Source organism: Coregonus lavaretus, assembly GCF_964263955.1.
Source record: "Coregonus lavaretus genome assembly, chromosome: 19".
In the NCBI taxonomy this organism is placed as follows: Eukaryota; Metazoa; Chordata; class Actinopteri; order Salmoniformes; family Salmonidae; genus Coregonus; species Coregonus lavaretus.
This window is the reverse complement of record NC_140006.1, coordinates 6855305-6883295: the sequence shown is the minus strand read 5'-3', so window position 1 is coordinate 6883295 and position 27991 is coordinate 6855305. Positions and strand designations below refer to the sequence as shown.

Sequence of the window (27991 nt, the reverse complement as noted above, 5' to 3'; positions counted from 1 at the left end):
TCAAAGCGTGAATTTCCTGAATTAGTGTTGACACTTTCACAATGAACTGAGTCTTCTTGGATGTGCTCATTTCTACATCGCAAAGCAAGGACTCATTCAGTAAGGGACAGAGTCAAAATGTAGATAAGCAGGTGCAACTCTGGCTTTCCCTTGAATCATTCATTGATGTCAATAGCGCAAAAATGTTTGTCAAGCGCCAGGTCTTCCCTGCTAGTCCATCCATACCTGTGTGTGTGTGTGTGTCAGAGCTCTGCTAGTCCAGCCATACCTTTCACTCTTAGCTCTGAACACCAGTCGACACTTTTCCAGCAAGTACTTCTCAATTACTGCCCTGCAAGGGAGACAAACAGATCAATCAATACCAACAACTGATAGAAGTGTGGTTTGTGTACTTATGTCTGATTTGTAAAATAAAGCCAAATGGCTGTGCTGTGAACAAAAAAAAAGGTTATGACAGCAGTCATGTTAGAGACACTGGCAGCAAGGAACTACATAAATAAACCAATTAATTACAATGAAATTCAATTTTAGCCAGAAACTCACTGATGAAAATGTGATTGCCATTCAGTGAGGAAATATAGCCTGGTCCCAGATCTTTGTGCTCTTGCCATAAGAAGTTGGCAAGAGAGCAGAAACATACAGGCACCCAGGCAAACCAAAATAAACCAATTCACTGATTTAAAAGTGAATGGTATTTTGTTTCTGTGATGCTGCTATCATGCAGCGACAGTTGTTGCTATGGTATGAAATGTGTCATGGAATACATGATAACACAAACACACTGCCTTACCCTCTCACCGACCCACTCTCCAGATAGTTGACCCGGATGAACTTCCCAAAGCGGCTGGAGTTGTTGTTCTGTGCAGTCTTTGCATTGCCAAACGCCTGTTTAGAAACAGAGCGAGAGGAGATATTATTTACAGTTACAAAAACTGATGAGGTACTGTAAAGGGTTGAGACTGCATCTTGGGAAGAGGTGGGATAGGGTGGGACACAGCCCTACTTTGTGCCTTATGTAAGTCGTTACTAATGACAGTACTGCACTTAAACCGTAATAACAGAACAACAGTGGTCTAAGCAAAGACAGTGCCTTCAGAAAGTATTCATACCCCTCGACTTATTCCACATTTTGTTGTGTTACAGCCTGAATTCAAAATGGATTAAATATATTTTTCTCACCCATCTACACACAATACCCCATAACGACAAAGTGAAAACCTGTTTAGAAATTTTGGCAAATTTATTGAAAATGAAATACAGAAATATCTAAATTACATACACTACAGGTCAAAAGTTTTAGAACACCTACTCATTCAAGGGTTTTTCTTTATTTTTACTATTTTCTACATTGTAGAATAATAGTGAAGAGATCAAAACTATGAAATAACACACAAGGAATCATGTAGTAACCAAAAAAGTGGTAAACAAATCAATATATATTTTATATTTGAGATTATTCAAAGTAGCCATCCTTTGACTTGATGACAATCAGTTGTGTTGTGACAAGGTAGGGGGGGGGTTTACAGAAGATAGCCCTATTTGGTAAAAGACCAATGGAAGACCCAGAGTTACCTCTCATGTTAACTTGCTGCATAGGATAAGTTCATTAAAGTTCCCAGCCTCAGAAATTGCAACCCAAATAAATGCTTCACAGAGTTCAAGTAACAGACACATCTCAACATCAACTGTTCAGAGGGGACTGTGTGAAATCAGGCCTTTGTGGTTGAATTGCTGCAAAGAAACGACTACTAAAGGACACCAATAAGAAGAAGAGACTTGCTTGGGCCAAGAAACACGAGCAATGGACATTAGACCGATGGAAATTTGTCATTTGGTCTTTGTGAGACGCGGTGTGGGTGAACGGATGATCTCTGCATGTGTATTTCCCACCACAAAGCATGGAGGAGGTGGTGTTATGGTGTGGGGGTGCTTTGCTGGTGACACCGTCTGTGATTTATTGATTCAAGGCACACTTAACCAGCATGGCTACCACAGCATTCTGCAGCGATACGCCATCCCATCTGGTTTGGGCTTAGTTTTTCAACAAGACAATGACCCAACACACCTCCAGGCTGTGTAAGGGCTATTTTACCAAGAAGGAGAGTGATGGAGTGCTGCATCAGATGACCTGGCCTCCACAGATGACTTGGCCTCCCCCAACCTCAACCAAATTGAGATGGTTTGGGATGAGTCGGACCACAGAGTGAAGGAAAAGCAGCAAACAAGTGCTCAGCATATGTGGGAACTCCTTCAAGACTGTTGGATAAGCATTCCCGGTGACACTAGTTGAGAGAATGCCAAGAGGGTGCAAAGCTGTCATGAAGGCAAAGGGTGGCTATTTGAAGAATCACTATTATTCTACAATGTAGAAAATAGTAAAAATAAAGAAAAACCCTTGAATGAGTAGGTGTTCTAAAACTTTTGAACAGTAGTGTAAGTATTAACACCCCTTAGTCAATACATGTTAGAATCACCTTTGCCAGTGATTACAGCTGAGAGTCTTTCTGGGTAAGTCTAAGAGCTTTGCACACCTGGATTTTACAATAGTTGCACATTATTCTTTTTTAAATGATTTTTTTAAATTTGTCAAGTTAGTTGTTGATAGATTTAGGCCAATTTAAGTCAAAACTGTAACTAGGCCACTCAGGAACACTTCTTCTTGATAATTCTTGATGATTTGTGTACGTGCATTCACTTTCTCCACATTGTTACGTTACAGCCTTATTCTAAAATTGATTAAATACAAATCTACACACAATATGCAATTATGACAAAGCGAAAACAGGTTTTTATATATATTTTTCTTACAAATGTATTCAAAATAAATAAAATACCTTATTTACATAAGTATTCATACCCTTTGCTATGAGACTCGAAATTGAGCTCAGGTGCATCCTGTTTCCATTGATCATCCTTGAGATGTTTCTACAACTTCATTGGAGTCCACCTGTGGTAAATTCAATTAATTGGACATGATTTGGAAAGGCACACACCTGTCTAAAAATGTCCCACAGTTGACAGTGCATGCCAAAAGGTCGAAGGAATTGTCCGTAGAGGTCTGAAACAGGATTGTTGTCGAGGTACAGATCTGGGGAAGGGTACCAAAAAATTTCTGCAGCATTGAAGGTCCCCACGAACACAGTGGCCTCCATCATTCTTAAATGGATGAAGTTTGGAACCACCAAGACTCTTCCTAGAGCTGGCCACTCAGCCAAACGGAGCAATCGGCGGAGAAGGGCCTTGGTCAGGGAGGTGACCAAGAACCCAATGGTCACTCTGACAGAGCTCCAGAATTCCTCTGAGGAGATGGGAGAACCTTCCAGAAGGACAACCATCTCTGCAGCACTCCACCAATCAGGCCTTTATGGTAGAGTGGCCAGACGGAAGCCACACCTCAGTAAAAAGGCACATGACAGCCCGCTTGGAGTTTGCCAAAAGGCACATAAAGGACTCTGACCATGAGAAACAAGATTCTCTGGTCTGATGAAACCAAGATTGAACTCTTCGGCCAGAATGCCAGTGAAACCTGGCACCATCCCTACGGCGAAGCATGGTGGCAGCATCATGCTGTGGGGATGTTTTTCAGCGGCAGGGACTGGGAGACTAGTCAGGATCGAGGGAAAGTTGAACGGAGCAAGGTACAGAGAGATCCTTGATGAAAACCTGCTCCAGAGCTCTCAGAACCTCAGACTGGGGTGAAGGATCACCTTCCAACAGAACAACGACCCTAAGCACACAGCCAAGACAACGCAGGAGTGGCTTCGGGACAAGTCTCTGAATGTCCTTGTGTGGCCCAGCCAGAACCCGGACTTGAACCCATCGAACATCTCTGGAGATACCTGAAAATAGCTGTGCAGCAACGCTCCCCTTCCAGCCTGACAGAGCTCGAGAGGATCTGCAGAGAAGAATGGGAGAAACTCCCCAAATACAGGTGTGCCAAGCTTGTAGTGTCATACCCAAGAAGACTCAAGGCTGTAATCGCTGCCAAAGGTGCTTCAACAAAGTACTGATTAAAGGGTCTGAATACTTCTGTAAATGTGATGTTTTTTAAAACATTTTATACAGTTGCAAAAATGTCTAAAAAACTGTTTTTTCTTTGGCGTTATGGGTATTGTATGTAGATTGATGAGGAAAAATATATATTTAATCCATTTAGAATAAGGCTGTAACATAACAAAATGTGGAAAAAGTCAAGGGGTCTGAATACTTTCTGAATGCACTGTACACATATATTTGGCCTTGTGTTTTAGGTTATTGTCCTGCTAAAAGGTGAATTTGTCTCCCAGCGTCTGTTGGAAAGCAGACTGAACCAGGTTTTCCTCTAGTATTTTGCCTATGCTTAGCTCTATTCTGTTTCTTTTTATCAAAAAAAAAACTGTTCGACCGAGGGACCTTCCAGATAATTCTGTGTGTGGGGTACATAGGTGAGGTAGTCATTCAAAAATCATGTGAAACCCTATTGTTGCACACAGAGTGAGTCCATGCAACGTATTATGCGAGTTGTTAAGCAAATGTTTACTTCAACGAGACATATTCCCGAATGGATCGAACGGCGGCTTCCGGTAAGAGTCGAGGGGGAGGGGTATGTTTCCTTATAAACAATTCCTGGTGTACCGAAGTTGAAAACAACATTTCCACTTTGACATTATGGGGTATTGTGTGTAGGCCAGTGACACAAAATATACATTTGATCAATTTTAAATTCAAGCTGTAACAACAAAAATGTGGAAAAAGTAAAAGGGATATGAATAATTTCTGAAGGCACTGTATGTGTTGTTGTGAGACATTAACTAAATCTGTTTGGCGGGTGGATACTGTATGTTTAAAAGGTCCAATGCAGCAGTTAAAAAAAAATCTCAATATCAAATCATTTCTGGGTGACAATTAAGTACCATACTATGATTGATTTCCATTAAAATAGTCAAAAAGAAACCAAAATAGCTTCTTAGCAAAGAGCAATTTCTCAAGTAAGAATTTTGCTATGACTACCTGGGAACAGTTTGAGTGTGGAGGGGAAAACGAAAATTAGGTGTTATTGGCAGAGGTTTGGAACTCTTTCTATTAACCATTTACAGCATGGTTAGATCACCATGGAAGGCAAAACACTGACACCGTGATGGTTTTCAGAGGGATGTTGTGATTATGACACCATGTCAATCTGAGATGGACTGATTTCATAATTACCACATTACAGTCAGAGAGAGTCATAAGCACACTCACAATCAGAGTCCTGAGTGATAAGATGATTTTGTAGGCGAGTTGTAGGAAATACGCACCAGTTACTGAGAATAAAACTGAATTTTCAGGACTTTTTGGGGAGTAAAAATGTATTTCCATTCAAAATCCTATTTTCACTAACCCTTCACCCCAAAGCCTAAAATAGAATTTTAACAAATTCAGGACATGGATAAAAAAAAAAAATCCGGACTTTTCACATTCTTTCTTGTTTTCTTACCTTGTCAGGATATTCTGGTCCTGATAATGTAGGAAAACATGCACGCGCACACACCCCCCTCCAAAAGTATTGGGACAGTGAACATATATTGTTGTTTTGGCTCTGTACTCCAGCACATTGAATTTGAAATGATACAACGACTATGAGGTTAAAGAGCAGACTGTCAGCTTTAATTTGAGAGTATTTTCATCCATATCGGGTGAACCATTTAGAAATTACAGCACTTATTTTACATAGTCCAGTCCCGTCCCGTCCAGTCCACCCCACCCCACCCCCCCATACACACACAGCTGTTTAGCTCTGGTTAATAGATGCATTCAGATAACACAATGGTTGACTAATCACATGTTACAGTTGTGTGAAGACACCAGGGTCGTATTAGGTAGGCTAACTCCGTAGCAAAAAATGTAGAAACAGCAACATGAAAATGACTATATTTCTTCTCAGACATTTTTAAAAATATTTTCAACACATTACATAAAATGACCGTCTAACTGGACATGTTTAGGTAGTTACCTCTGTTTACATTTTCCCCCCACCATTTTGGGCCCACTGAACATGACCCAGACTCCACCCCTACAGAAGAACAGTATTTGGGTTGAGGTGGTTGTGTTTTGGAGGATTCCAATGAGGGCCACAGTACAGTAGGGGATCCTGTCTTGACAGGACAGGGCTGTGCCTTCACAGGCCTCTATACAGCCTCCGTACACACTTTATTACTTTGAACACCCTGATCCTATCCCTCCTCTCCACAGTGCAGTAAACACTATGAGTTATCATCCTCTTTCAGATCTTTCAAACACAACTTTTACTTTCCACCAAGAAATATGTGGAAATATGTCTGGGCTTGTTCTGGTTTCTCCACTCCTCTTTCCCTCTCTCTCGATAGGGCCCGAACAGAGCAGCAGCCAACACCTCCCTCACACAATAACCAGCCAATCAGCTACTCTCTCAAGCCATTCTTCTCCACTGCGAGGTGCCATCGCCCATCTATTGTTTAGCTCTTTTCCTGGTTTTCAATTCACTACAACTAACTGACAAAGAAATCAAGTGTAAATGTCAAACCTAGATATTAAATCAGAAAAAAATAGCCTTTTCTGTTCTGCACAAATAGGAACTATGACGCATGTGAGGGACAGAGGAACTCTGAAACAAACGAAACAAACCCAGAAAATGACGAACTAGACCCTAAACATAGGGACCTGGCTGCTAGAAATATAGTCAACAGCTCCTGGTCTTGTGTGTTTCTTAAAAATAGTGCTCCTAACCATACATCTCTGTTTGCCTCTGCTGTGTTCAAGGAAGTGACATGGGGCTAAACCGAAGAACAATTCACAGAGAATAAATGTCCAGCTCTAAATGATCACTGCCTGAGGGTTTGCTGTAGGCCAACTCTGGAATGACAAGTTTATTGTAGGCCTACGTCTCCTAACCATGTGAAGTGACTGTAGTTTTTGGTATGCTCTCAGATAGAGGGAAGTGGGGCCTAGCTCCCTGCAATCATAGCATTAACTCTCATAATGGGGAGTCCATCAGGACACCAGAGGTTTGTCCAAAACACTGTAGATAATCTGGGTTTGTATTAATAAAAATGTCTCAGAGTAGAAGTGCTAGCCTGACGACTCACACTAAATTCTTCTGCTGCTCTGTTGTTTCGCTACATACTTTAGTCTGAGACTGCCATCACTGAAGTTGTTTGTGGTGATGAGGGGCAATAGGGGCCTTTGACAAAACAAAGTCATCATCGATGGGATCATTTCTAACCAATCACAGTATCAAAGCCAATGACGAACTTTCAAACTGCCTCTATACCCACGCGTGTTCCGGCTCTGGCCAAATCCAAAGGTTTCTGGACCAATCAGACGGCACCGAATGTGTTCGCATTCGGTGAAGGGTCGGGGAGGTACTCAGATCCAGACTCAATGCGGATAAGAAACTAACGTCCGTGAGCATGCCGTAACGTTTGGCCGGCGCAAGGAGTCTGGATAAGAGGCAATAGGAATGCTGCTCTAGGATCAGTTTAGCCTTTTAGATCATAATGAATAAGATTGGAGGGGGACACGGAGTAATCACATTACTTCCTAAATATGATTAGACAATAGTTTACTACATTGTCTAGAAATAAAAATGTATCACTCATATGTCTCCATTTGAACATCGTCCCACTCCTAAAAGGTAGGCTATAAAAAGAGCTCAAGATAAAGTGCAAGTCTCTCCAACTCTGCTCTCTTCAAACTAAGTCTAGTCTATTGGCTGATATAGCCCAGTAATACTGATAGCTTAATAGAATGGGCCACGTGAGAATCTCTGGTCAATTAACCTAGGCTATTTCTTAGGTTATTTTTGATATTGCCTATAGGGCACAACATTGCTGGGACCATGGCTGGCAAGGGAGCTGCGTCACATATGCCTAAAATAACATTGCGGGACTGCGGTTGGGTTTGGGACCAGTCCTTGAGGTAACGGGTGGGAGTCGGACAGAAAGCCAGAGGGTGCAGTATGAAAAGCTGCGGGTGCGGACGGGATGAAGAAATCGGTTGTTTATTAGTGCAGACTGCAGAGCAAGAGAAAATGGTCATCCTCATTAATGACTGGACATCATGCATACAATGTAATTACACAGTTATACCATTTTCCAGTGTAATGAGATCATGGATAATCATTAACTGAATACCGGCTAATGAAGACTTAGAGCGCAGAAGCACTGTAAACAAACAAAGCTGTAGTTAGTAACTACCCTGTATGGCTCCTCTGACTTCCTGACAAACTATTTTCCCTGAAGGGGGAAAGGAAGTAATACACATTATATAAACTAGGCTACTGTTTATTCTTGACCAGAAAACCATCAAGCTATGATGGACATTTGGTCAAAGTGAGTACGTGAGTGAGGTGGAAACCGAGCTGCACTTCCTAACCAAATGTATTACCATATTAGAGATACATATTTCCCTCAGATTACACAGACCCACAAAGAATTTGAAAACAAGTCCAATTTTGATCAACTCCAATATCTATTAGGTGAAATATCAGTGTGCCATCACAGCAGCAAGATTTGTGACCCGTTGCCACAAGAAAAGGGCAACCAGTGAAGCACAAACACCATTGTAAATACAAACTATAATCATCAGTCTATTTATTTTCCCTTTCATACTTCCAACTATTTGCATTGTTAAAGCACCATACATTTCCAGTAACATAACATTTGAAATGTCTCTATTCTTTCTAAACTTTTGTGAGTATAATGTTTATTGTTCATTTCTGATTGTAATTGCTGTTAACATGATTAGCACTATTATTACTATTGCTTAATTACAAACAGTCTAGAATATTCCTGTCTTTGACCATCGATATGTTTCCTTTGACAATCTAAGTGTTTTACTTTCCATGTCAATAAAGTATAGTGAACAAGAGCGCGAGACACACACTAGGAGAGGAAAAACTGAGATAACCGTCTGTCGGGAAATAAGTGAGAAAACAGAGACAAGAAACCTGTTGGACCTGTTTACAGAGATAAGAATAAGAATCTAGCTATAACTACCTGATGCGGCCTGCACTGCACCTTGGGTAGGGATGGGAACAGACTGCATCTTGGGAAGAGGTGGGATAGGGTGGGACACAGCCCTACTTTGTGCCTTATGTAAGTCGTTAATAATGTAAACATTATTCTACTTTGACATTATGGGGTATTGTGTGTAGGCCATTGACACAAAATCTCAATAAAAAAAGTTAGCGCAAGGGAATTTTGTATTTTTTTTCACCCAACTTTGATCCTAAATCCAATGACATGGTTTAACTTTTTGTTGATTTCAAGTTGAATTCACGTTAGATGACAACTCAACCAAATGTAAATCAAAACTAGACGTTGAACTAACGTCTGTGCCCAGTGGGACATTTTCACATAGATATACACTACCGGTCAAAAGTTTTAGAACACCTACTCATTCAAGGGTTTTTCTTTATTTTTACTATTTTCTACATTGTAGAATAATAGTGAAGACATCAAAACAATGAAATAACACATATGGAATCAAAGAAGTGTTAAACAAATCCAAATAAATGGTCCTCTGTAGCTCAGCTGGTAGAGCACGGCGCTTGTAACGCCAAGGTAGTGGGTTCGATCCCCGGGACCACCCATACACAAAAAAAATTTATGCACGCATGACTGTAAGTCGCTTTGGATAAAAGCGTCTGCTAAATGGCATTTTATTTTATTTATTTATATTCACCCTTTGCCTTGATGACAGCCTTGCACACACTTGCCATTCTCTCAAACAGCTTCATGAGGTAGTCACCTGGAATGCATTTCAATTAACAGGTGTGTGCCTTATTAAAAGTTAATTTGTGGAATTTCTTTCTTTCTTTATGCATTAGAGACAATCAGTTGTGTTGTGACAAGGTAGGCTCAAATAAGCAAAGAGAAACTTTAAAGACATGAAGGTCAGTCAATACGGAACATTTCAAGAACTCTGCATCGAAGTGCTAGCTGTGTCACTAGAGATCCTGGTTCGAATCCAGGCTCTGTCGTAGCCGGGAGACCCATAGGGCGGCGCACAAGTCGTCCAGGGTAGGGGAGGGAATGGCCGGCAGGGATGTATCACAGTTGGTAGAGCAAGGGTTGTGGGTTCGATTCCCACGGGGGGCCAGTATGAAAAATAAAATAAAAATAATGTATACACTCACTAACTGTAAGTCGCTCTGGATAAGAGCGTCTGCTAAATTACTAAAATGTAAGTGCACTCGCAAAAACCATCAAGCGCTATGATGAAACTGGCTCTCATGAGAACCGCCACAGGAATGGAAGACCCAGAGTTCCCTCTGTTGCAGAGGATAAGTTAATTCGAGTTACCAGCCTCAGAAATTGCAGCCCAAATAAATGCTTCATAGAGTTCAAGTAACAGACACATCTCAACATCAACTGTTTTTTATTTCACCTTTATTTAACCAGGTAAGCCAGTTGAGAACGTTCTCATTTACAACTGCGACCTGACCAAGATAAAGCAAAGCAGTGCGATAAAAACAACAACACAGAGTTACATATGGGGTAAACAAAACATAAAGTCAAAAATACAACAGAAAATATATATATACAGTGTGTGCGAATGTAGTAAATTATGGAGAAAAGGCAATAAATAGGCCATGGTGCAAAATAGTTACAATTTCGTATTAACACTGGAATGATAGATGTGCAAAAGATTATGTGCAAATAGAGATACTGGGGTGCAAATTATCAAAATAAATAACAATATGGGGATGAGGTAGTTGGATGGGCTAATTACAGATGGGCTGTGTACAGGTGCAGTGATCGGTAAGCTGCTCTGACAACTGACGCCTAAAGTTAGTGAGGGAGATAAGAGTCTTCAGCTTTAGAGATTTTTGGAACTGGAAGGAATGGCGGCCAAAGGAGGTGTTAGTTTTGGAGATGACAAGTGAGATATACCTGCTGGAGCGCAGACTACGGGTGGGTGTTGTTATGGCGACCAGTGAGCTAAGATAAGACAGGGATTTGCCTAGCAGTGATATATAGATGACCTGGAGCCAGTGGGTTTGGCGACAAATATGTAGTGAGGGCCAGCCAACAAGAGCGTACAGGTCACAGTGGTGGGTAGTATCTGGGGCTTAGGTGTCAAAACGGATGGCACTGTGATATACTACATCCAATTTGCTGAGTAGTGTTGGAGGCAATTTTGTAAATGACATCCCCGAAGTCAAGGATCGGTAGGATAGTCAGTTTTACGAGGGCATGTTTGGCAGCATGAGTGAAGGAGGCTTTGTTGCGAAATAGGAAGCCGATTCTAGATCTAACTTTTTGATTGGAGATGCTTAATGTGAGTCTGGAAGGAGAGTTTACAGTCTAACCAGACACCTAGGTATTTGTAGTTGTCCACATACTCTAGGTCAGACCCGCCGAGTGTAGTGATTCTAGTCGGGTGGGCGGGTACAAGCAGCGTTCGATTGAAGAGCATGCATTTAGTTTTACTAGTGTTTAAGAGCAGTTGGAGGCTACGGAAGGAATGTCGTATGGCGTTGAAGCTCGTTTGGAGGTTTGTTAACACAGTGTCCAATGAAGGGCCAGATGTATATAAAATGGTGTCCGCATAGAGGTGGATCCAAGCTTCACCAGCAGCAAGAGCAACATCATTGATATACACAGAGAATAGAGTCGGCCCGAGATTTGAACCCTGAGGCACCCCCATAGAGACTGCCAGAGGTCCAGACAACAGGCCTTTCGATTTGACACATTGAACTCTATCTGAGAAGTAGTTGGGTGAACCAGGCGAGGCAGTCATTTGAGAAACCAAGTCTGCCAATAATAATGCGATGGTTGACAGAGTCGAAAGCCTTGGCCAGGTCGATGAAGACGGCTGCGCAGTACTGTCTTTTATCGATCACGGTTATAATATCGTTTAGGACCTTGAGCGTGGCTGAGATGCACCCATGACCAGCTCGGAAACCGGATTGCATAGCGGAGAAGGTACGGTGGGATTCGAAATAGTCGGTGATCTGTTTGTTAACTTGGCTTTCAAAAACTTTTGAAAGGCAGGGCAGGATGGATATAGGTCTGTAGCAGTTTGGATCTAGAGTGTCATCCCCTTTGAAGAGGGGGATGACCGCAGCAACTTTCCAATCTCTGGGGATCTCAGACGTTACGAAAGAGGTTGAACAGGCTAGTAATAGGGGTTGCGACAATTTCGGCAGCTAATTTTAGAAAGAAAGGGTCCAGATTGTCTAGCCCAGCTGATTTGTAGGGGTCCAGATTTTTCAGAATCTTTCAGAACATCAGCTGTCTGAATTTGTGTAAAGGAGAAGCAGGGGGGGCATGGGCAAGTTGCAGCGGAGGGTGCAGAGCTGGTGGCCGGGGTAGTGGTAGCCAGGTCAAAATGCTTGTTGAAATTCTCGATTATTGTAGATGTATCGGTGGTGACAGTGTTTCCTAGCCTCAGTGCAGTGGGCAGTTGGGAGGAGGTGCTCTTATTCTCTATGGACTTTACAGTGTCCCAAAACCTTTTGGAGTTAGTGCTACAGGATCCAAATGTCTGTTTGAAAAAGCTAGCTTGTGCTTTCCTAACTGATTGTGTATATTGGTTCCTGACTTCCCTGAAAAGTTGCATATTGCGGGGGCTGTTCGATGCTAATGCAGTACTCCACAAGATATTTTTGTGCTGGTCAAGGGCAGTCAAGTCTGAGGAGAACCAGGGGCTATATCTGTTCTTAGTTCTGAATTTTTTGAACGGGGCATGCTTATTTAAGATTGAGAGGAAAGCATTCCTCTACTGACGGAATGAGATCGATATCCATCCAGGATACCCGGGCTAGGTCAATTAGAAAGGACTGCTCGCTAAAGTGTGGTCCTCTGTAGCTCAGCTGGTAGAGCACGGCGCTTGTAACGCCAAGGTAGTGGGTTTGATCCCCGGGACCACCCATACACAAAAAAAATTATGCACGCATTACTGTAAGTCGCTTTGGATAAAAGCGTCTGCTAAATGGCATATTATTATTATTATTATATTAGTGTTTTAGGGAGCGTTTGACAGTGATGAGGGGTGGTCGTTTGACCGCGGACCCATTACGGACGCAGGCAATAAGGCAGTGATCGCTGAGATCCTGGTTGAAGACAGCGGAGGTGTATTTAGTGGGTAGATTTGTCAGGATGATATCTATGAGGGTGCCCATGTTTACAGATGTAGGGTTGTACCTGGTAGGTACAACCCTACCAAGTGAAATGTCAAGTGAAATTGAGGGCATCTAGTTTAGATTTTAGGTTGGCCGGGGTGTTAAACATATCCCTGTTTAGGTCACCAAGCAGTACGAACTTTGAGGATAGATGGGGGGCAATCAGTTCACATATGGTGTCCAGGGCACAGCTTGGGGCTGAGGGGGGTCTGTAGCAAGCGGCAACAGTGAGAGACTTGTTCAGAGGAGACTGTGTGAATCAGACCTTCGTGGTTGAATTGCTGCAAAGAAACCACTACTAACCACTACTAAAGGACACCAATAAGAAGAGACTTGCTTCGGCCAAGAAACATGAGCAATGGACATTAGACCGGTGGAAATGTGTCCTTTGGTCTGGAGTCCAAATTTGAGATTTTTGATTCCACCCGCCGTGTCTTTGTGAGACGCGGTGTGGGTGAACTGATGATCTCTGCATGTGTATTTCCCACCGTAAAGCATGGAGGAGGTGGTGTTATGGTGTGGGGGTGCTTTGCTGGTGACACTGTCTGTGATTTATTTAGAATTCAAGGCACACTTAACCAGCATGGCCACCACAGCATTCTGCAGCGATACGCCATCCCATCTGGTTTGGGCTTAGTGGGACTATCATTTGTTTTTCAACAGGACAATGACCCAACACACCTCCAGGCTGTGTAAGGGCTATTTTACCAAGAAGGAGAGTGATGGAGTGCTGCATCAGATGCCCTGGCCTCCACAATCCCCCAACCTCAACCAAATTGAGATGGTTTGGGATGAGTCGGACCGCAGAGTGAAGGAAAAGCAGCCAACAAGTGCTCAGCATATGTGGGAACTCCTTCAAGACTGTTGGAAAAGCATTCCAGGTGAAGCTGGATGAGAGAATGCCAAGAGTGTGCAAAGCTGTCATCAAGGCAAAGGGTGGCTACTTTGAAGAATCTCAAATATAAAATATATTTGGATTTGTTTAACACTTTTGTGGTTACTACATGATTCAATATGTGTTATTTCATAGTTTTGATGTCTTCACTATTATTCTACAATGTAGAAAATAGTAAAAATAAAGAAAATCCCTTGAATGAGTAGGTGTTCTAAAACTTTTGACCGGTAGTGTAGCTGTTGACTTCTATGATGGGGCGGCAGGTAGCTGAGTGGTTAAGAGCGTTGTGCCAGTAACCGAAAGGTCGCTGGTTCTAATCCCCGAGCTCACTAGGTGAAAAACCTGTCGATGTGCCCTTGAGCAAGGCACTTAACCCTAATTGCTCCTGTAAGTCGCTCTGGATAAGAGCGTCTGCTAAATGACTAAAATGTAAATGTAATGATATTGCCTATAATAGCCAATATGTGGTGTTCAATGTAGGCCAACAATCCATGAGACTTTATAAAAACATTATGCTTGGCTTGACATTAACCATTTTAGGTATTATGTTTTACTTGTCACAATTGGCCAAATAGGTGACTGAAAGTTTCATTGTATTGTGCTAGATGATGCAAGAACCAGCTTTAAATTGATTGTTATAATAATAATAATAATTATTATTATTATTACCATACAGAGAATCACACAGAAATGTGTGCTACCCTCTGCCTATTGGCTTATTTGCATTTTCATGCCTGTCTCAAAATAGGACACTTTCCCTTTAAGACAAACAATAGCTCACCTGACCTGCTTTTCAAAGACAGTTAGATATGTACAAGTTTTGTGCTCTTGTAGGAAGCAATCACTCCCCCATTGCTGAGCAAAATAAGCTATAACCGGGCTAGTAACTCACAAGCTAGGATAGAATATCAACAAATGTGCACACACGGCTATGTTCTGTGATCTCAAATGGGCATATAGGCTACTCTCCGACCACTGGTGATGGAAAAACAGCTCATGCCTGTGAAATAGAATAAGGTTACTCCGATGCGCTCCTCAACCTACAACAAAATCACCAACTCAGTCTTGCAGTTAGATTTGGTTTGTTGCATTGAAAGGGACTGTTAATATGTTGATCCCAATTTCCAAAGTAGAGGACAGATAGTGTACATTTTAGTGAAGTTCAATCTCGTGCATGTCCGCGTGGGCTTGCAGTTCTTCTGCATGGGACTGCTCCAGGAGGGAGGGAACATTGGCCAGAGCATAACTGAGTTAGAGTGACTAGCTGGCTGACTGGCTGTTACAGAAGAAATCACTGTCATTGTCTGTGGTAAAGAGACGAGTGGTACGTGCTTCCCTGAAAAGCTGTTCCCCCATCAATCCTGACTGAGCACTATTCACTCAGCAGCTGGAATGCAGCTCTGGCAGAAAATGTTTTGCTCACTAGCCCTGAAAACTGAATAGGAAACAAAACTGGAGAGACAACTGTTTGTCTGGTTACTCATTGCAGTGATAAACATAGCAGTGATAAACAAACAGAGAAACAACAAGGTCTTATTCAATGAAACATTAAATATTGTTTGTGACGTTAGTGGTTGCAGTGGGTAGGTTGGAGGCCACACTTTCAGGTGCAAACAGTAAGCTCTCTCTCTCTGTGTGTGTGTGTGTGTTTGTTTTCTACTTACGTACATGGTTTTCTGTCTGCCCTAGAGTGCCTCATCTATTGCATAGTGAGCCGAGTTCTCATCTGAAGACTTTTCACCCAAAGAAAAACTCAAACTACTGCAGCTCTGACCGGGATCTCGCCTCTGGATACAAGTCTAGCTCAGTAACACTTCTCACTTTATTATGAAGTGTTCTAATGCTTTATTAACATCCAGAGTAGGGATGGGACAAATGAACAATTTTGCTTTTTGTTTAAACTGCAATTTTGTTATTGGTTTTCCGTTAAAACAATAAGAATAAAATCACAAAATTCCACCTCAACTCACAATGAAGAATAATGGTCTTATTACGTACTGTATGTATGACCGCTAGGTCCGGGGGATGAAGTTACACTATTTTTACAAAAGTATGTGGACACCAGTTCAAATGAGTGGATGCGGCAAATTCAGCCACACCCGTTGCTGACAGGTGTATAAAATTAAGCACACAACAAGGCAGTTCGTCAACTTTCTGCCCTGCTAGAGCTGCCCAGATCAACTGTAAGTGCTGTTATTGTGAAGTGGAAATGTCTAGGAGCAACAATGGCTCAGCCGTAGGCCACACAAGCTCACAGAACGAGACCGCCGAGTGCTGAAACGTGTTAAAAATCATCTGTCCTCGGTTGCAACACTCACTACAGAGTTGCAAACTGCCTCTGGAAGCAATGTCAGCACAAGAACTGCTCTTCGGGAGCTTCATGAAATGGGTTTCCATGGCCGAGCAGCCGCACACAAGCCTAAGATCACCATGCCCAATGCCAAGTGTTGGCTGGAGTGGTGTAAACTTGCTGCCATTGGACTCTGGAGCAGTGAAACCGCGTTCTCTGGAGTGATGAATCACACTTCATCTGGCAGTCCGAAGGATGAATCTGGGTTTGGCGGATGCCAGGAGAACGCTATCTGCCCGAATGCATAGTGCCAATTGTAAAGTTTGGTGGAGGAGGAATAATGGTCTGGGGCTGTTTTTCATGGTTCGGGCTATGCCTTTTAGTTCCAGTGAAGATAAATCTTAAGGCTACAGCATACAATGACATTCTAGACAATTCTGTGCTTCCAATTGTGTGGCAACAGTTTGGGGAAGACATTTCCTGTTTCAGCATTGCAATGCCCCCGTGCACAAAGCGAGGTCCATACAAAATTGGTTTGTCAAGATCGGTGTGGAAAAACTTGACTGGCCTGCACCAAGCCCTGACCTCAACCCCATCGAACACCTTTGGAATGAATTGGAACGCCGACTGCGAAACAGGCCCAACATCAGTGCCCGACCTCACTAATGCTCGTGGCTGAATGGAAGCAAGTCCCCGCAGCAATGTTCTAACATCTAGCGGAAAGCCTTCCCAGAAGAATGGAGGCTGTTATAGCAGCAAAGAGGCAACCAACTCCATATTAATGCCCATGATTTTGGAATGAGACGTTTGACGAGCAGGTGTCCACATACTTTTGTTAATGTAGTGTATATCTACCGCAGTTGGTATCCAAGGGTACACTATGGCTGATATGACGGGTTTACACAGGATTTGTTAATCTGTTTGATATTACGTGTTACATAGGATTCTGAGGATGAGGACATTCCATTTATTTATGTCACTGGTGGGTGCCAGAAAGTCTGCGTTACAGGAGGTCTAGGGAGCCCACTTGTGTTAATCTTAGAATGAGTACGTGATGGAATGTCCTGACTGGGGTGCAAGCTGACTGGGTTGCAAGATGATACTATTGTAGTTGGGAGAGACACCCAATAATGGTTGGCAACTGTGGGCTAGAATTGGATTGCAAAGCAGTATATAAACTGAGACATTTTCTATGTATATCATTCAAAAGAGCAAGAGGCCACTCACGTGCCGCTTGTTATGTTGAATTCGGTACCATATCTATTAAATACTTTGTATCAACTCTCCATATAATTGTTTAAGTATATTATTGCATCTTGAATTACTTGATACCAGAGAAACTCATAACAACAGCTTTTTAAATGCCGAAATGAAACCTTCTCTGGAGATAAAGGAATGGCGCTTCTGTAGCAGGACTAACCCCCCCCAACACACACCCTCTCACTCTTACCTCCAGCACAGGCCCAGCTCCCAGTATGGTCCCCTCCACCCCGCTGCTGTAGCCCTTCTGACTCAACGCCGTCAGACAGTGAATCAGGAAATTGGTACTCTGGGTCTTCCCTGATCCGCTCTCCCCTGATATCACCACACACTGGTTCATCTGCTGCTTCAGCATGGTGTGGTACGCCACGTCCGCCATTGCAAAGATATGAGGGCTTAATTTCCCAAGTGGCTGGTTGTTGTACATCGTGATGTACTTAGGGTTGTAGATGGGCAGGAACTTGAAGGGGTTAATTGCCACCAGGATGCCCCTAGCGTACGTGTAGATGTTGTGTTTGTAGAAGCGCAGGCGCAAGGCGGCCAGGATAGTGTCCTCAGTCAGGGTGGAGAGGCAGCACAGGTCATCATAGTCCTCTAGTGAAGGTACCCCACCACCGCCCCTCCCTGACCCCAGAGCCCCTTCTCCTCCCTGGGCTTGGAGGATGAAGTAATACCCCTTCTCCTGGGGATGCCGTTCTCTGGCCCTTGGGGGCCAAAGCAACACCCTCTCCACAGGCATCTCAGTGTCCCCTAGCCTCCTCTCCTCCCCTTCAGCCTGCCTGACTTCTAGCAGGGCGTACGGCCTGGCCATGTCCAGGCCCAGAGTGGCCCCTGCTTTCTGGATAACCGTGGCCGTCGTGGCCCCTGGGCTGACCTGGAGGGTACAACATGCTGCTGTGTCCTGGGACAGACGTGGGTAGATCTGGAGGAAGACGGCCTGCGGCTGCTGTTGTTGTTGTTGATCTACATCCAGGATGGCTGCTCCTACCACACCGTCAGACACACTCATCCTGCTGGCTGACACACAAAGGACCTCTCCAGCATACCTCACTGGCACTGCCCTCCCAAATCAGGATGTAACCACTGGGCAGGGAGAGAGAGAGAAGAATGCGGTAGAGTCAGGGAGGAGTATGGGAGATACAGTGCAGTCGGAAAGCATTCAGACCCCTTCACTTTTTCCACATTTTGTTACGTTACAGCCTTGTTCTAAAATTGATTAAATTGGGTTTTTTCCTCATTAATCAACACACAACACACACTAAAAACCTGTTTTCGCTTTGTCATTATGGGGTATTGTGTAGATTGATTACGAAAACAATTAATGTAATACATTTTAGAATCAGGCTGTAACGTAACAAAATGTTGAAAAAGTGAAGGGGTCTGAATACTTTCCGAATGCACTGTTAACATTACAAATGGCATTAGACTGGCAATCTAAGTAAAGTATTTGCATGACGGTAAATCCATATTTATCAGAATTTAAAAGTGGCATTGAATTATAATAACAATTCTCCACTTTAATTTAAGCATAAATCTGCTCAGCCATTGATAGTCGCAGAGATTTAATAGGATACTGTATCTATACAGTATAGAGCTCCACTGAAGCAGTGAGGGAAGGGAGACACTACACAACAAATTAACCCAGCTTCCAAGAGAAGTGAGTGCATACTTGTCTGTCGAGCCTATATGCATGCAGACACCAGAAAAGGTTACAAATGTTTTCTACAGTATTTGTTCCACTAAGACAATAACCTCTATTCCCTCAGTGCAACCAACTTTCCCACGACATCCCTAATCCCCATTCCCTACAATATAATATTTTGTCCAGTGACAACGAGATTCAACAGCTGAGTCATTCTTACTCTCCGGTGCCTTTTGGACCTCATAACTTTTGGGAGAGAAAAAAATAAAATACTTTTTTTTGAGTATTCTATCCGAAAAAGGTCATGTTTGACTTTCAGAAAAGCATATTGGTCAAGCTCAGGCATTTATATCCTAATTATTATAGGCAGATTGTTCACAAAATAATATTTCAACCCTGTTAGAGACATGCACATAAATATCGGAAAGTGTTAACAATGCATGCATGCATGTATGTATGTATGTACAGTGCCTTGCAAAAGTATTCATTCCCCTTGGCGTTTTTCCTATTTTGTTGCATTACAACCTGTAATTTAAATGGCTTTTTATTTGGATTTAATGTAATGGACATACACAAAATAGTCCAAATTGGTGAAAAAAAATAAATAAATTTTTTTAAAACTTCTTACAAACATTTCGAAAAAATTAATAACGGAAAAGTGGTGCGTGCATATGTATTCACCCCCTTTGCTATGAAGCCCCTAAATAAGATCTGGTGCAACCAATTACCTTCAGAAATCACATAATTAGTTAAATAAAGTCCACCTGTGTGCAATCTAAGTGTCAGTATATACAGTGAGGGAAAAAAGTATTTGATCCCCTGCTGATTTTGTACGTTTGCCCACTGACAAAGAAATGATCAGGCTATAATTTTAATGGTAGGTTTATTTGAACAGTGAGAGACAGAATAACAACAACAAAATCCAGAAAAACGCATGTCTAAAATGTTATAAATTGATTAGCATTTTAATTAGGGAAATAAGTATTTGACCCCCCTCTCAATCAGAAAGATTTCTGGCTCCCAGGTGTCTTTTATACAGGTAACGAGCTGAGGTTAGGAGCACACACTTAAAGGGAGTGCTCCTAATCTCAGCTTGTTACCTGTATGAAGGACACCTGTCCACAGAAGCAATCAATCAGATTCCAAACTCTCCACCATGGCCAAGACCAAAGAGCCCTCCAAGGATGTCATGGACAAGATTGTAGACCTACACAAGGCTGGAATGGGCTACAAGACCATCGCCAAGCAGCTTGGTGAGAAGGTGACAACAGTTGGTGCGATTATTCGCAAATGGAAGAAACACAAAATAACTGTCAATCTCCCTCGGCCTGGGGCTCCATGCAAGATTTCACCTCGTGGAGTTGCAATGATCATGAGAATGGTGAGGAATCAGCCCAGAACTACACGGGAGGATCTTGTCAATGATCTCAAGGCAGCTGGGACCATAGTCACCAAGAAAACAATTGGTAACACACTACGCCTTGAAGGACTGAAATCCTGCAGCGCCCGCAAGGTCCCCCTGCTCAAGAAAGCACATGTACATGCCCGTCTGAAGTTTGCCAATTAACATCTGAATGATTCAGAGGAGAACTGGGTGAAAGTGTTGTGGTCAGATGAGACCAAAATGGAGCTCTTTGGCATCAACTCAACTCGCCGTGTTTGGAGGAGGAGGAATGCTGCCTATGACCCCAAGAACACCATCCCCACCGTCAAACATGGAGGTGGAAACATTATGCTTTGGGGGTGTTTTTCTGCTAAGGGGACAGGACAACTTCACCGCATCAAAGGGACGATGGACGGGGCCATGTACCGTCAAATCTTGGGTGAGAACCGCCTTCCCTCAGCCAGGGCATTGAAAATGGGTCGTGGATGGGTATTCCAGCATGACAATGACCCAAAACACACGGCCAAGGCAACAAAGGAGTGGCTCAAGAATTAGCACATTAAGGTCCTGGAGTGGCCTAGCCAGTCTCCAGACCTTAATCCCATAGAAAATCTGTGGAGGGAGCTGAAGGTTTGAGTTGCCAAACGTCAGCCTCGAAACCTTAATGACTTGGAGAAGATCTGCAAAGAGGAGCGGGACAAAATCCCTCCTGAGATGTGTGAAAACCTGGTGGCCAACTACAAGAAATGTCTGACCTCTGTGATTGCCAACAAGGGTTTTGTCACCAAGTACTAAGTCATGTTTTGCAGAGGGGTCAAATACTTATTTCCCTCATTAAAATGCAAAATCAATTTAACATTTTTGATATGCGTTTTTCTGGATTTTTTGTTGTTCTTCTGTCTCTCACTGTTCAAATAAACCTACCATTAAAATTATAGACAGATCATGTCTTTGTCAGTGGGCAAACATACAAAATCAGCAGGGGATCAAATACTTTCTTCCCTCACTGTATACACATGTTCTGAAAGGCATCAGAGTCTGCAACACCACTAAGCAAGGGGCACAATTAAGACCAAGGAACTCTCCAAACAGGTCAGGGACAAAGTTGTGGAGAAGTACAGATCAGGGTTGGGTTCTAAAAAAATATCCGAAACTTTGAACATCCCAAGGAGCACCATTAAATCCATTATTTAAAAATGGAAAGAATATGGCACCACAACAAACATGCCAAGAGAGGGCCGCCCACCAAAACTCACGGAGCAGGCAAGGAGGGCATTAATCAGAGAGGCAACAAAGAGACCAAAGATAACCCTGAAGGAGCTGCAAAGCTCCACAATGGAGATTGGAGTATCTGTCCATAGGACCACTTTAAGCCATACACTTCACAGAGCTGGGCTTTACGGAAGAGTGGCCAGAAACAAGCCATTGCTTAAAGAAAAAAATAAGCAAACATGTTTGGTGTTTGCCAAAAGCCATGTGGGAGACTCCCCAAACATATGGAAGAAGGTACTCTGGTCAAATGAGACTAAAATTGAGCTTTTTGGCCATCAAGGAAAACGCTATGTCTGGCGCAAACCCAACACCTCTCATCACCCCGAGAACACCATTTTTCCATCGGCAGGGACTTGGAAACTGGTCAGAATGGAAGGAATGATGGATGGCGCTAAATACAGGGAACTTCTTGAGGGAAACCTGTTTCAGTCTTCCAGAGATTTGAGACTGGGACGGAGGTTCACCTTCCAGCAGGACAATGACCCTAAGCATACTGCGAAAGCAACACTCGAGTGGTTTAAGGGGAAACATTTAAATGTCTTGGAATGGCCTAGTCAAAGCCCAGACCTCAATCCAATTGAGAATCTGAGGTATGACTTAAAGATTGCTGTACACCAGCGGAACCCATCCAACTTGAAGGAGCTGGAGCAGTTTTGCCTTGAAGAATGGGAAAAAATCCCAGTGGCTAGATGTGCCAAGCTTATAGAGACATATCCCATGAGACTTGCAGCTGTAATTGCTGCAAAAGGTGGCTCTACAAAGTATTGACTATGAATAGTTGAATAGTTATGCACGCTCAAGTGCTGTTTTTTTGTCTTATTTCTTGTTTCTTTGTTTCACAAGAAAACATATTTTGCATATTTAAAGTGGTAGGCATGTTGTGTAAATCAAGGGGGGTGAATACTTTCGCAAGCCACTGTATATACAGTGCCTTCGGAAAGTATTTCGACCCCTTGACTTTTTCCACATTATGTTACGTTACAGCCTTATTCTAAAATTGATTAAATTGTTTTTCACCCTCATCAATCTACACACAATACCCCATAATGACAAAGCAAAAACAGGTTTAGACATTTTTGCAAATTTATTTAAAAAAAATATATAATCTGAAATATAACATTAACATAAGTATTCAGACCCTTTACTTACTTTGAGTAAAGCCAGTGTGTCTATGTATGCGGATGACTCAACACTATACACATCAGCTACTACAGCGACTGAAATGACAGCAATACTTATAAAAGAGCTGCAGATAGTTTCAGAATGGGTGGCAAGGAATAAGTTAGTCCTAAATATTTCTAAAACTAAAAGCATTGTATTTGGGACAAATTATTTACTAAACCCTAAACCTCAACTAAATATTGTAATGAATAATGTGGAAATTGAGCAAGATGAGGAGACTAAATTGTTTGGAGTAACCCTGGATTGTAAACTGTCATGGTCAAAACATATTGATACAACAGTAGCTAGGATGGGGAAAAGTCTGTCTATAATAAAGCGCTGCTCTGTATTCTTAACAGCACTATCAACAAGGCAGGTCCTACAGGCCATAGTTTTGTCGCACCTGGACTACTGTTCAGTCGTGTGGTCAGGTGCCACAAAGAAGGACTTAGGAAAATTGCAATTTGCTCAGAACAGGGCAGCATGGCTGGCCCTTAGATGTACACAGAGTGCTAACATTAATAATATGCATGTCAATCTCACCTGGCTCAAAGTGGAGGAGAGATTGACTTCATCACTACTTGTATTTGTGAGCGGTATAGACATGTTGAATGAACCGAGCTGTCTGTCTGAACTACTGGCACACAGCTCGGACACCCATGCATACCCCACAAGACATGCCACCAGAGGTCTCTTCACAGTCCCCAAGTCAAGAACAGACTATGGGAGGCGCACAGTACTACATAGAGCCATAACTACATGGAACTCTATTCCACATCAAGTAACTCATGCTAGCAGTAAAATTATATAAAAAAAAACAGATAAAAATACACCTTATGGAACAGCGGGGACTTTGAAGCAACACAAACATAGACAGATGCATACACACACACAATAACATACGAACTATACACACATGTACACATGGATTTTGTGTTATAGATATGTGGTGGTAGTAGAGCAGAGGCCTTACTGAGGGCACACACTTAATATGTTGTGAAATCTGTTATGTTTTTTAAATGTATAACTGCCTTAATTTTGCTGGACCCCAGGATCCATAATAAATACAAATACTAATTAATTCAGCGCATTTCAGCAGTAGGTCTAGACTATCTCGGCACAGAGCGCACCCCGAGTAGGCTATTTTTATTTTATTTAACCTTTATTTAACTAGGCAAGTCAGTTAAGAACAAATTCTTATTTACAATGACGCCTACCCAGGCCTCCCCTAACCCAGACGACGCTGGGCCAATTGTGCGCCGCCCTATCGGACTCCCGATCACTGCCGGTTGAGATACAGCCCGGGATCAAACCAGGGTCTGCAGTGACACCTCTAGCACTGAAATGCAGTGCCTTAGACCGCTGCGCCACTCGGGAGCCCATAGCGTTATCGAATCAAATGACCAAAGTTGCTAAGCTCGCTAGATAACCTCCAACGAATGAAAGAATATCTTCTATTTGGCAAAATCAAGTTGATTATACAGACAGCAGATCAGCTCATGAATAACGGGGAGATGAAGAGAGGAAATTGGATTTCATGCGAGACAGGAGTCAGGATTTGGGGTTTCAGTGGGATTGGGACAATAGGAAAATAGCCTAGGCTCTATATAGGGCTATAGAAGGCTACTACGCGAATCAATATTAATAATACACTTGTTTAGGCTACGTTATTGCATGCGAAATGTTTCTGATTAGTGATAGATGAGCAAATGAATAAATAAGCTACCACTTCCACTTGTCCAGCCAGAGATCAATTAACCAAATATACAGACAGAGATTGAGTGAAACGAAATCACTTTGATTGATTATCAGACAAGTCACAGGCTTTGGTCGGGAGTAGGACAGGCTACTACACGAGTGAAGAGCAAAATCCACTTCTATAACATGCTAGTAAAATGTTCTGATCAGCTAATAAAATGTGCAAACTACAATAAAGAGTATCATTAGCACTCACCTCAACTTAGATAACATTTCCCCAGCCTAATTGTTACCAAATATCTAAACAGAGATTAAGTGAAAATAGAAATCTGACGTTGATTGATGTATCTAGACGAGCCCCCACACTAGTCTCAAAGCAGCCCGATGGCGCTGTCCCAATCAAAACGATGCTCAAATGATAATCTAGGTGACCACACACACAATTGCTTTAAATTCGTATATAACTGTTGGATATGACTTTGGGAGTTTCAATAATTTTTTACATGTCTATAATTGCTTTAGCCTACTTTATTCCAATATTTTCACCATTCAGTTGATCATAACTAAGGTGAGTTTTCCGTTCTCTGCGCTTTTTCTAGGCCCAATGGCTATTTCCTCATCTCCTCACTCCGCTGTCACTAGCCTCTTCCACGTTATTCTCAACACCAGTTTAAAATCAATATAGCCTACTGTTTTCTAGAAATCGGGCTTTTTTGGGGTTTGGTGGTCATTTAATTTCTGTGATGTCGGACCAGGCCTGGGCTCTGGATTCAGCTCACTGTGCTTCGGACGGACCAGAATCACATTTTCAGTTTTGATAGGAACTCTAAACTGAATTCGCGTCTTGTGTGCAGTCCGGCAGTGTCAATTAAGCGTGTGCTTTGAATTTATGGAGACTTTGTGTGAAGTAAATACGCTAGGCAAAAGGCTTCCATGCAACAACCTTTTGGATAATATGTAAAAAATACGTACGGTACTTACTAAAGAATGTAGTTTAATTTCGTTAATTAGGGTCCATTTATTTTTGAGCGAAAAAGGTGTTCCCGTCCTTATTGCAAAATATACAAATAAAAGCAACAATACTTTAGTCAGTTGGCAGTGACTGGACTCTTGAGATTTAATGTAACTTGAATAGTCATCGAAAATCTTCTTGACAAGTTTCTCGTTCTTGTGAATTGTAACTTCCTACATCTTCTGATTGGTTGGGTGCGGGTGACATGCTGCGTTCACTTGCTAGTCGCAATTTGAAAACTCGAAAAGTTTGGACTCGCTAATTGGATGTAGTTATTTAAGTGCCGCGTTCAACCAGTTAGCACAGTGGTTCCCAACCTTTTTCGGTTACTGTACCCAACAACTGCATTTTGCTTTGGTCGGAGTACCCCTTAAGTACTCCCTCATGTGCATTTTACCAGTAGACCTATGGTCTCATGAGTCTTGTCAAGTACCCCCTGTGGAGAGGCTAAGTACCCCAGGGGTCCTAGTACCCCTGGTTGGGAACCACTGAGTAAGCGAGTCGAACATTTCCGAGTTTCCTAGTTCCGACCAGGACCTGAACGCGGCATCATTCCCTTTTAATCATGAGCGCGTCTGTTTCTTCAATAAACCAGAAATGGCAACAAACTTGGTCAACTAAAGTTCTATCAACGTTAACCGACCAAAAGCTTTTACTTACATTGCCAAATAGAATAACTGACAACACGCGTTGTTTTTATTTACCAAAAGCCTATGCGTTTTAACAGCTATTACTGTCTCTGGGATTTAACGATTTTATTTGCATGTACGGGTTTAGACCACCATCTGGTGGCCATATGAAGTACAGTTTTATTTCTTATACCTGGCTCAGAGTTTACACCTGTGGAATTCACCAGGGAAGAGGTGGGACTCCATTAGTTTGACTACTGTAGTATTGTGTGAGTATTGGCTACAACCAGACATTGCATACAGTAGCCTATACATCCACAAACTCACTTAACACCTAACATTAACCACATAAATACTAATAAAATGTTATTCCTCACCTGGCATGACGGTCCATTTATTTTAATCCTGTACATATGAACATTATTGACAACAGGGAAGCTCCCTTTTCCACCAGTATTACAAAACAAGTTGATAAGAAAACTAGTTAACCTGCGCAACTGAAACGTGATCGAAAAAAGGTGTTCCCGTCCTTATTGCAAAATATACAAATAAAAGCAACAATACTTTAGTCGATTGGCAGTGACTGGACGCCTGACATTTAATGCAACTTGAATGGTCATCGAAAATCTTCTTGACAAGTTTTTTTCTCGTTCTTGCGAATTGTAACTTCCTATATCTTCTGTCCACGTGCTTTCATCAAAGGGTTAGGTGCGGGTGACATGCTGCGTTCATGTACAAGTCGCAATTTGGAAACTCGAAAATGTTCGACTTGCTAACTGGATATAGTTATTCACGTGCTGCGTTCAGCCAATTAGCAAGTCGGACATTTTCGAGTTTCCTAGTTCCGACCAGAACGTGAACGCGGCATCATACCCTTCTGATCATGAGCGAGTCTTGCTTCGTCAACAAAACAGCAATGGACCTTGAAACTCGGTCAACTAAAGATCTTTCAACGTTAACCGACCTAAAGTCTATTACTTACATTGCCAAATCGGATGATTGACAACACGCGTTCTTTTCTTTAACATAGGCCTATGCGTTTTAACACTATTACTGTCTCTTTGGGATTGAAAGATTTGATTGATTGACCCAATTTATTTTTATGTACGTGTTTAGACCACCATCAAATGTAAATGTTTAACCCTCCCGTTGTCCTAGGGTCAAAATGACCCGCCACTGTGTTGAACCAACTGTATTTAATTTTTATATTTTTTGGATCATTTGTGAGAAGGAGGCAGTGATACTTTCTTTAAAGTCTCACTGCCTCCTTCTCACAAATGATCCCCAAAATATAAAAATTAAATAAAGTTGGTTCAACACAGTGGCGGGTCATTTTGACCCTAGGACAACGGGAGGGATAAGAACACCCACAATATACAGTATGTTTTATCAGTGGGTTAGTGAGAATGACGTAACTAGCCTAGGCCTACAGCAATTAGTATCATTCATTCATAAATGTATGCAATGAAATAAAAAGTCAGATATAATGACTTAACTGCAATATCATTTTCCGTACTTCCACTGCTCCTCTAGTAATCAAATAGTGCATTTAGACACAGAATCTGAAGTATTTTTCCACAAAGATATGTTTAATTTCAATTCAACATGGTAAGTGACACAAA

The 27991-nt window shown here is 42.2% G+C and overlaps 1 protein-coding gene across 1 annotated transcript in view; it reads right to left on the bottom strand.

Annotated features, from left to right (window-relative positions):
• The window catches only part of LOC311146888 (unconventional myosin-IXb-like), a 57562-nt gene extending 30491 nt beyond the window's left edge, over positions 1–27071 (bottom strand). The window contains exons 1-4 of the mRNA XM_084183505.1: positions 26747–27071; positions 17762–18654; positions 791–885; positions 269–331 (exon numbers count right to left, since the gene is read on the bottom strand). Coding sequence (XP_084039631.1) covers positions 269–331; positions 791–885; positions 17762–18580 — 977 coding nt within the window. The 5' untranslated portion in view covers positions 18581–18654; positions 26747–27071. The remainder of the gene's footprint in view (positions 1–268; positions 332–790; positions 886–17761; positions 18655–26746) is intronic.
• Positions 27072–27991: the final 920 nt, after the last annotated feature.